The 10,418-nt window shown below is 44.6% G+C and overlaps 1 protein-coding gene across 2 annotated transcripts in view; it reads right to left on the bottom strand.

Moving 5' to 3' along the window:
• Positions 1-3,262: 3,262 nt before the first annotated feature.
• arhgef7b (Rho guanine nucleotide exchange factor (GEF) 7b) overlaps positions 3,263-10,418 on the bottom strand; it is a 15,215-nt gene continuing 8,059 nt past the window's right edge. The window contains exons 8-22 of one of the 2 annotated variants that reach the window (XM_070993991.1): positions 10,091-10,186; positions 9,555-9,677; positions 9,262-9,400; positions 9,094-9,153; positions 8,867-9,013; positions 8,699-8,785; positions 8,508-8,586; positions 8,132-8,268; positions 7,778-8,002; positions 7,595-7,688; positions 7,328-7,417; positions 6,780-6,938; positions 6,166-6,262; positions 5,973-6,027; positions 3,263-5,841 (exon numbers count right to left, since the gene is read on the bottom strand). In XM_070993991.1, coding sequence (XP_070850092.1) covers positions 5,719-5,841; positions 5,973-6,027; positions 6,166-6,262; positions 6,780-6,938; positions 7,328-7,417; positions 7,595-7,688; positions 7,778-8,002; positions 8,132-8,268; positions 8,508-8,586; positions 8,699-8,785; positions 8,867-9,013; positions 9,094-9,153; positions 9,262-9,400; positions 9,555-9,677; positions 10,091-10,186 — 1,711 coding nt within the window. In that variant the 3' untranslated portion in view covers positions 3,263-5,718. The remainder of the gene's footprint in view (positions 5,842-5,972; positions 6,028-6,165; positions 6,263-6,779; positions 6,939-7,327; positions 7,418-7,594; positions 7,689-7,777; positions 8,003-8,131; positions 8,269-8,507; positions 8,587-8,698; positions 8,786-8,866; positions 9,014-9,093; positions 9,154-9,261; positions 9,401-9,554; positions 9,678-10,090; positions 10,187-10,418) is intronic. The other variant, XM_070993990.1, reaches the window with a different exon arrangement.

Raw genomic sequence — 10,418 nt, 5'->3', positions numbered from 1 at the left:
ACTAGCCTTCCAAAGGCAACAAAGGGCCCTATTTTCATAGAAAACTCCATTTTCATTTCAGCTCCATTTGATTACCAGAGCAAAGACAATAAAAAAAGGCCTCTCTGGTCACAGCGTCCCAAAGGGATTCATTCCTCCTTCACTCGCTCATTCAGCGCCACTGAAAAGGTTTCTTTATTGCTTTCTTTTCAGGACCGACATCAAATGGGCTTTTAGGAGTAAACCAATGACAAAAAATTATTGCTTGGCTATTTTGTACAATAACAGGGCCGGGGGAAGAGAGGAGTCCTGTGTTGTCTTTGTCATCTTTCTTTCCCTTTCCTTTCTCTCCTTTCTGCTACTGGAGAGGAAAATTGCAGAGGCTGGAAATTAATGGCAAGGCTTTGAAGAGAAAGAGAGAGGGAAGAGGGAGACACAATGCAACAATACGAGTCAAATCTAAATTATGGCTCGCTATTGAACGCAGCATTGAGGAGACAGACGGGTACTGAGCGGCTCCAGAGGAGTTTGGATGTGTGTGTCTGTGCGTGATGGGACTACCTTTCACCAAACAGAGACACCTGTTGGTTCCAGGGCCAAAAACAATGCAACCCCAGTGACTCGCTGTCATTTCATCTACAATGGAGCTGTCGATCGTGTGTGTGTGTGTGTGTGTGTGTGTGTGTGTGTGTGTGTGTGTGTGTGTGTGTGTGTGTGTGTGTGATTTGCAGACCTCTAGTGAGCGTCGAGATGCCGGCAGAAATAACGATCAGTTCACTACACCCTCAAACTTTGGCTCGTACTTTTGTTTAAGTCAAACATTTTGCACTCTTCAACTTCACTCAGGAAGCATCTCTAGGCCAAGTTCATCTTTAAGCTACACTGACGAACAAAGCTTCCCCTTTCTTTAGTCTGAGCACGCATGAAGTCTGGCTTCATGAGAAAACTTCACACCGACAGCTGAGAAGCTGAATTAATAAGGGATAAAACACAGTCATGGATGAGGTACTGTAACCAGACAAAAGACACACGTATTAATATCATGTGTGAATCCACACAGATAGTATCACACAGTCTCACATCACACTCCAGCTCACACTCTGGGTACAGGCGCACAGGCCTGAAATCAGCACGTGAGTAAATTCAAGTTCAAATTTGGTGACCTTTGCAACAAATTTCGACTCTGCAGAGCAGACGACGGCTATCCGACACTTTTTCCAAAGAGGTAAATCATGCAATATTTTGCCAAAAACACACGGGGTGTATAATTATCCCACTGTGTTGCACATATTATGAGCGATCACTAAACACATCTGCGAAGTTTGAAAGGATGTTCTGATCCCGTTTTGTTGTTTTTGAGTTCGGAAAGGAGAAAAGGTGAACATCACACGCTGACTGCAGAAGATACGCTTTCATCTTTTGCTCTGCCTGCCTCCTGTTTTTGTCCTCTTGGATGAATATTTGGCTCGAGACAAAAGGTGAACTAATCAATTATTCCTCTTGCAGGGCCCTGGTGCTGCGGTGAAAAGCGTTGACATTTGAGCTTTCCAGACGACATCTGCAAATTTATATGCCTTCCATTGTGTGAGGCAGCCAGCCCGGTATCAAAGGCTGTAAAAGGCCTTGTCAATTTAGTAAGGACAACTCCACAAAGACTCCTTTCTCCTCTGTTGTTATAGGAATAATGCTTTTCACTGGTGTCCTCTCAAACCTGTTGGCAATTTGGCATTGTGGTGTCACTGACTGCATTGATAACAGACATCTAATATGGACACATCAAACTGTCTGCAACACATTGTGAAACATCACAATCGTATGGGAGGCCATCAGATTGCACAAAAACTTCTTGACAGCTTTACAGTGAATACGTACTGCAGGTATCTCTCCTCCAACATCAATAAGCAATGTTGAAGTAAAACATCCACTAAAGCAAGTGCAGCAAGTCGGGTTTGTTGTGGCAACATATTGCTTCATCCAGCAACTGCATAACCTGCAGACAGACGGCTGCGTAACGCGGCCATGGTGCATCTTCTCTGTTAAAGAACAAGGGCCAGACTGGAGCCAGTGACAACATTTTACAACAAACCACAACATTCAGGTCGTTTTTTGCTCATAAAAAGATAAAATGCAGCCATCATAGATATGAGATACATGTCTGAGCATCCAAAAATACATGCAGTACTACACACCTCATACTCTGCACAGGACAGGTCAACATCTCCTCTGCCTGCTAAGAAGACTGAGGTCTGTTATGACTTATTATGGCATCTGCTCTCCACAGTGGTCTGCTGGGGCTGTGGTAGCTCCGGGAGGGACAGGAAAAGACTAAACAAACTGGTCAGGAGAGCTGGACTGTCCTGGACTGCCCTCCATCGAGGAGGGTGCTAGCCAGGCTGGATCGTGGACAACCCATCCCAACCACTGCATGAGGCGGTGGGGGGGCTAAAGCAGCTCCTTCAGTAACAGACCAAAAGACTGACACACCCTTATCCATATGATCGATATATGAAGGATTAAAGGCTTCAGTCCAGCAGTGAAAGCTCGTGAGTGTTTAAACAAACAAAGCTACAATACCAAACATAATCAACCAACAGGTGACTGAGCAGTCAATCAAAGCAAAGCCAGTTAAAAACAGACAGCCACGGCGGGACATTTAAACATCAGGACAGGAGCTAGCACGCAGAGACAGACAGTGTTTCTGACTCACATTTGTTGTCCACTGTCCTTTCTTTGGTGTCCATCGATGCTTTTGCTGCTTTGACAGTCACTGTTTGTTGACAGAGGCCTTCCTGTCGTCGCTCAGTCGCTGTTAGCCATCAATAGCATGTTAGCTAATATGTTTGTCAACACGGGAAAACAACGTAAACATTAGCCAGCTGTAATGTTTTCTTCTTACTTTGTCGTTTTCCGATTAAAAGCGCGACTTGCTTCACGTTTCAGGTTAATTTCCAGCGTCCGTGCACAGCATCGCCATTCTCACTTTACTGTACCGTACAGTCACACAATTTTTTAATCAAGGTGCAAACTTTCACCTGGCGTCCGTTGGCTACTGTCCAAGGGTGTAATACCATTTATGGCCACACACGCTGGCTGACATTTACACGCCGTTATAACCGAGGGGGGCGCTGTTTCATCCAGCCCAGTGAAAGATGTCAGCGTGTTGTTTGTTTTTCCGGTGTTTTGTCATTGTGTCATAAACAAATCTTCTAAACAAGCTACACATTTAAAGAGCATTTTTACCTTACAGGAAATAAAACAGTATGAACAATGAGCCATTTTATTAGAATTTTTAACATGAATTTTATTAGTTTTTCACTACTTCTGACCTGCAGGCACCACTTTGGGCAGCCCTGCACAGGAGGCACAAGATTCAAGTGTTTGATTCAACATTTTATTCAGACAAATGGGTGAAATAAATAGAGGGGGGTGGGGAATGATTCCTGTCACAGTAACTACTGTAATTACCTTCATTACCATAACATTGGGACACACATTACACTCACATCAGTTCAGTTAAATACATAAGTTAGAATTGACATACTGTAGGACATGGCTTACTTGTAGGTGAAGGTTTTATGCCTAATAACTTCCACAAAGGAAATATTCTCCACAAGGCACGTCTCCTGATGCTCATGAGAAATACGCTGCTTCTCTGTACAAATCGTCTTTAGTGTGATCAACCAGGTCAAGTAAAAAATAAGTAGTGTTACAAATCAAAAGCAGTTTTTAAGAGTACAAACAGAATCACAAATATAAAAATAAGAAATCATTCTGCAGTAAGTTGCATTTTGACAGTACAAATCATAAAAAAACAAACATTTTCCAGTGTTGTATTGCTCGGACTTGAAAGAGAAAGAGCAGCGAGCCGACTCGCTGTGAATATTTTGTTCGGCTGCAAAAAAAAACTGAGGACGGACTAAAGAAGAAGAGTGATGGTATCTGTCTGTTTTCAGAGTTTGATCAACCAAACCAGCTTGTAAAGACCTGCAGTCACTTCCTCTGTCTGCTCTGGACAGCCTGCAGCTGCTCGCAGTGTGACGACTGTGCATACTGTATTAAAAACGTAATAAAAACTCTAAAAAAAAATGTATTGAGAATCCACACTGTTAGATGATCACATTATGCATTTTTCCCAATCATGTATTTTATGTTGTGCTGATTAATGTCATGAGTTGCATTTAACATGCATTCTGAGTCTTTATTACATTTATATTACTGTATGCATATATCGTGTTATGCACAGGATAACATATATTTAATGCATCTGATTGTATCTCAGCTCACACTTCCAACAGTAAGTGAAAAATAATGTGCTGCAAAAAAAGGTTAAAAAAAGTTAACATACATAAAGCTCAACTTCCTGATTCTGTGAAGGATTCAGAGCTGTCAAACGTGCACAAGGACGTTACTCCAAGGAACAAAGAAGGAGGGTATTTGTGGGCAGTGTGACTTTCAGCAGCAGCTCAGTCGTTAGAGTTTTTAGAGCTCTGCAAGATGCACGTTTTTCCAAATGAACGGTGACTTTGCAGCAATAGTGTGTTTGTTATCTGCTCATATTTTAACAGTAGAAATGTAGATTTGGGCAGACGTGTAATTAAACTCACACACTTTAAATATTGCTTGGCTTAAAGTTATTCTGGAGCTGAAAGATGAAACTCCCTGATGGTCAAGCTCATTCCTGAGAAAATCTCCCTCCAGCTCCCTTTAAATAACACCATCATTTTCCAGTGACTCCATATTTTTTAGATGTGTTTTCATTTTTCATTTGATATGCTCACATATTATCATCTACCCTTCAGTTAATTAAAGCAGATAAGTCATCAAAAGCCAATTTCTCTTCAGCTTCAGCCTCCAAACAATCATTTGCATGCAGAAGTGGAGGAACAGTCTCAGCAGGACTCACTTGTAGTTTGAAAATTCAGCATAATACAAAAAATATTACAGTATTAGAAATAATCCAAATAATCACTGGCCAGAAATGTACTTATCCCATGATGCAATGCAGCAGATCCATGGAATAACACGGTGGTCTGCAAACACACGAGCTCACGTCTGAGTGCTGGTAAATTTAGGTTTAGTTTAAAACGCAGTGACTGAGTGAGAGCCTACTGCACTTTGCATGTATTTGACATGATAAATAAACCAGCGTTGTAGGTTGTTGGTCTGTGAATCAATAACATGTACAGTTATAAAGGATTTTCACTTTGATAATAGCACGACGATTTGACATTTGAATGGAAAAAATTCAAGTTTCAGTGAGGACTTTCATTCACATACCACTCTGATATCTCTCTGAAATGCAGTATGCAAACCCACGTGGCGTTCCTATTCATGCACCAGGCCGGTCAATAAAACACTGACCTTGCAATGGCAGAGAGGAATGAAAGCAAAACACACGGGTGAAAGAGAAAGAGGAATTTGTTTGTCAGCGCTCCAAAGAAGGTAAGAGAAAGAAAAGAAAAAAGGAGCATGACAGGAAGTGATGTCATCACGCCTACCAGGTAATTTGGTTTCACAGCTTTAAGGTCAGTTGGGATGGCTTTGCTGATGGCTGGCAGGCATTTACTCTTGGTCCACAGTTCGGTGCACAAGTCACTGCGAAGGTCGACGCGAGGGAGAACGGTGAGGACGTGGTGAATGGCGGCATGAAGTGTTGGCAGCTTCTGTCCACACAGGTTGGACAGCAGTCGTTTTGGTCATTTAAAAGTCTCATCCACGGTGATCAGACACATATTGATCTCAGAGGTTCGTCTCGTCCCACGTTGGGTCGTTCATGTTCTTCAGAACTCTCCTGACAATCCTCTCCAGCTCTTTCCTCGCTCGCTGCTCCTCCTCCAGCGTCCTCCTCATCCTCTTGTTGTCCTGGAGGAGTGAGACAAAGGAGGGAAAGGAGAGGGTTTTTTTTTACATTAGTGTGAACCCTTAAGTGGGACATTTATTGATCATGCTGAGGAGTCTGTGTTAATAATACATTTAAAAACCTGCACACTCACCTGTTTGAGCTCCTGCACCTCGTCTTTCAGACTGTACACAGTGTCCACCAGAGTCCTGCAGGAACAGAACAGCTCTTTACTTCAACACGCAGCGTCTCTGTAACTTGTTTCACACTTCCTAATCTGATCCGTGAGTGCACTTAAACTCTGCTGCACAGCACAAACAAACACACACCTTCACCTCCTTTCTTACCTCTCCTCCACGACAGTTTGTCCATTGCTCTTGGTCTCCTCCACTATGATCTTCTCCTCCTCTGGGAACAACATGTGTACGTCCTTCCTGCTGGAGCCTGAGTGAACAGTGACGCAGTCTAAGTTATGATCACAAACACATACACCTGCACACAAACACAGAATTCAGAGAGGGTGACATTACAGATAGGCGTGGGTGCTAACGGGGAGCCTTACAAACTACAAGTGACCAAACACCAGATGCTGTCACTGGTCAAAGTAACTGCATTTTCATCATCGTTTTCATGCCATTGCATGGATCAGTCGCTCTCTTGCTTAATGTGGCCACCAACTACACTGTTATCATATTGGTGCACTTGCTTGTTTTGTTCGCATGCAGCTAAACACACACACATTACATATACTAATACTACTGGGTATATGCTTACTGAAGCTACTGTACACCCACAAGTACAACTGCACTTGCAGGTATGCAAACCACACAGGAGACACATAAACACAGACGTACACACAGCAGGTGTGAGGTTGAGGACCACATATAGAATATACATCTATCCTTGCTGTGAGCTAGCCCGATCACTAGCACGTCAGCGGGGTGCAACACCGATATCTTACGAGAAAACGAGGCAGTCCTGTAACTACTTGCAGTCCAGATACTGTCATAATCCGAGTCCTCTGATTGGTCAGAACAAGGCAGGTTGCCGGGGAAACCAGCGACGGTGAGGCTGGTGTCAGCGAGCACATGATTGTGCATGAGGTCAGTCCCTTGCCAGGCTGTACCGTAAAGTAACCAGCAATCGATGGACGAACGATCCAAAGGGAACGTTGGAAGGACGAGGGGAGGAGGGCAAACCATATTAAAGGTGTGGATAAAAACAAAGAGGTTTGAACCAACAAGAAGTAAAAGGAAGAGGGTTCATGTGGGATGGGTCAAATTAAATTTAAAGAACCAGGAGTATGATAAAACCAAACAGCAGCGTATGTTGATGACAAAATGTTTGGAGGAAGAGGAAGCAGAGGGGAGGACACAACAAGAAAGGACAGAGAGAAACACTGTTAGAGCTGACAGCAGAGAACAAACAGCGGTTAGCAGTGACACAGCTAGAAGTGAGCATGCATATGAGCGCGCTGATGTGTGTGTGTGTGTGTGCGTGTGAACTCACTGGAGTTGAGAGTCTGTCGTGTCTTGGCGCTGGTGCAGTAGGCCTCGATCACTTTCAGTATCTGAGCGTCCTCCTCTAGAGCCGCCGTGCCTGAGAGACGAGGACAGGGCAGAAGGACATCATAGCAGCCTTTGATACTTAACTGCAGCCACTGAAGGACCTTTATTGACATTATTTAATATTGCCTAACATTAAGAAATTAACTGACAGCCTAACTTGTATCTTTAAATCATTTTAAAGTAAGTAAGAATTTAGCTGCACGGTTACTTTTTCTGACAGTGAAGTCCTCTTCTGAAGGCTTCCTCTCTGGCTTCCTCTTGGGGAGCAGCTTCTTCATGTTCTTCGGACTCTTACTCATGTCCTACAAACAAATGAACAGATACTGCATATGAGCGGTCGTTCCAAACCCACTTTTAAAGTATGGTCTTGTAGTATGCCAGCGTCCAGCACCTCCTTCTGGCAGAGAGCAGCCGAGGGCCGGAGTGGAGGCGCAGGGCGAAGGCAGCTCAGGCTCCAGGGTTTGGGGGTACTGGGTGGCTCCAGGGGTCCCCACATTGGGCTGCTGCTGTGGGACGTTCCATAAGAAGAGGGATGGGGAAGGGTGTGGTAGGTGTGTCCGACGCTGCCTCCACGAGACTCTGAGTGTCTGGAGGGAGTGACGGGGTGAGAGGGCAACTGGGAGAGGAAGAGGAGGAGGTGAAGCAAAAAAAGAGAGACACTGCCTGTATGAGGGCAGTTAAGTGGATGAGGATCGACTGACTAACTGGTTAATTGACTTATTCGTTAGAAAGCCTGGAGACTTACTGTGTGACAGACGGACTGAGGCTTGTGCGAGTGTGTGTGCGCGGCCGAAGTGTGTGTGTGTTTGGTGAGAAGGTCCAGCCAGTCCTGTAGATCGTGCTGACTGTTACACGCCACCTGCATCCGCTCACACTGGCCGCCTGCACGACAACACGCACAAAACCAAGAGTTTAAACGTGCACACAAACACTCCATGTTAAACGTGGTCCAAAGGCACACGAGGGCAAGCTTTCACACACTTTGATTCACCATTAAGGATTTCTATTGTATATCCACTTGTTAAATTTCAGGTATCCGGTGTAAAGATGCGGATGTGATCCTAAACATTCTACAAATGAGCTCAATTAAATGAGAAAGGCTAATGAGAGCGCGAGCTGACCGGATATTTCGAAAGCATTCTTCAGGGTTTCTCCATCTTCTATCCTGGAGATGAGCATCCCTGACAGAGGCATCCTCCCCTGCAGAGACACACAGGTGCACATGTGCTGATAGTGTGAGTGTTTTTCTCTGTACAGGCGTGGAAATCAAGCACACTGACACAGAGACCAATCTCACGTACTGCAGACTCACCTGATAGATGAATCCACTCATCCTCAGGCTGGCGGAGAGCATGAGCAGAGTGTGAGGGAAGAGGACGAGGTAGCGTTCATTCGACTCCTGAAAAACAAGCGAAGGACCTTTAAGAGGCGTGTCTTCAGAGCAGGAGGAGCTCAGGTCTTCGGAGGTTGTGATGAGTACCTGACAGTTCTGCGTGTGGACTGTGGCCTGCGACATGTGTAGAACAGGGCCGAGGGTTCTGATGTCATCCCCTTCCCAGTTTCTGATTGGCTCTGTTAAAATCTGCAGCTCCAGGTCCTTCTTCTTCCTCACCTCCTGACACTGAGCCTGAGCACACACAAGCATTCAGCAGCACTTAGAAGCACACCAACTCAGTTTTAATCAACACAATTCAACTCTTAACTCACTGCAAGGCTTTTGAAAGTCATCATGCAAGTGTGGAGGTCGGCTCTGTCGGGGTGCTGGTCCTGAAACAAACCACAGCAGAAATTTAACCAAACAAGCTTCATGTTTAGAAGAGAAATAACACTGCTCTGTTATCTGCATCGACGGGAGAGAGACAGACTGAAGCTCACCTCCATGTGTCTCTCCAGCTCTTTCAGCAGGGTCGGGTATCTCTCCAGTCTGGTGAAGGGTTTACTCAGACTGGTGGTCAGAGTCAGGATCCCAGGAGTGGACGCCCCCTTGGACTCCATGAACTCCCCAAGATCCTCACTGTGGTACACACACACACACACACACACACACACACACACACACACACACACACACACACACACACACACACACACACAAACATGTTCACACACTTTTGGAACAAAGTTTGTCTTTGCCTTGTGGTTTAAAGACAGTATTTCTCTGACTGTACCCGTGTTGTGTGAGCACGTTGACAGCAGACGGGTGGTTGGAGCAGTAGGCCACATAGATGATCTTAATCTGGGGCATCAGACTCAGGAAGAAGCCCCCAATCCTCTGCTGGCTCTCTGGAAGTCTACACACACAAGTAACACATCAGACTGGATAACGAGTGCCACTGCTGGCATTTAATCACACGTAAATGATTGAATGGATGATTATGGGACATCAGAGAGTCATCTGTGGATTTAAAATGTGTATAATTATTCTTTTTTTGATGTTACTTCAGTCTGCCACTACGTGTCTCTGTTGTTCAATAACTGCCTGCACTCATGCCAACATCAGCTCTGAGCTGCTGTCTGTTCGGAAGTGAAGCTGGAGGAAGCATTATTGGTTCAACAGGATGTTAGCATGAGCGATTCATCTGGTTTTGTGCAGGTTTCAGAGAGCCAAATGCATGAGAAGAAAAGCCTTTTTTAGCCAGTTACTGATGTGACATCATCGTTTGACTCGCTTATGAAACAGACAGAAAGAGCTCCGTGCACTGACTTTGTGTGCTCCTCCAAGGACTGAACCAACATCTGCTGGAAGGTCGAGATCTCCTCCAGATTTCCCTGAATGTGAGTGATGTCATTACTGCTGAGTCTGCAAAACAGAGGAGAGGCGAGGAGACATTCATAATTAATACATGCATGTAATATATGTACAAAATGGGATACAGTACATGTGGTACTACATGTACCATCCAGTATGCATATGTATATGTACATGTGTGATACAGTATGTGTGTGTTCTCACATCCTGGGACTCAAGTGTGTGTCCCACGACCTCTAAAATCAGACTCTGTTGAATAAAACACCATGAAGGAGTAAAAATA

This window comes from Chaetodon trifascialis, chromosome 24 (genome assembly GCF_039877785.1).
Source record: "Chaetodon trifascialis isolate fChaTrf1 chromosome 24, fChaTrf1.hap1, whole genome shotgun sequence".
Classification (NCBI taxonomy): Eukaryota; Metazoa; Chordata; class Actinopteri; order Chaetodontiformes; family Chaetodontidae; genus Chaetodon; species Chaetodon trifascialis.
Note: the sequence above shows the minus strand (reverse complement) of the source record. Positions and strands in the feature narration are given on the sequence as shown.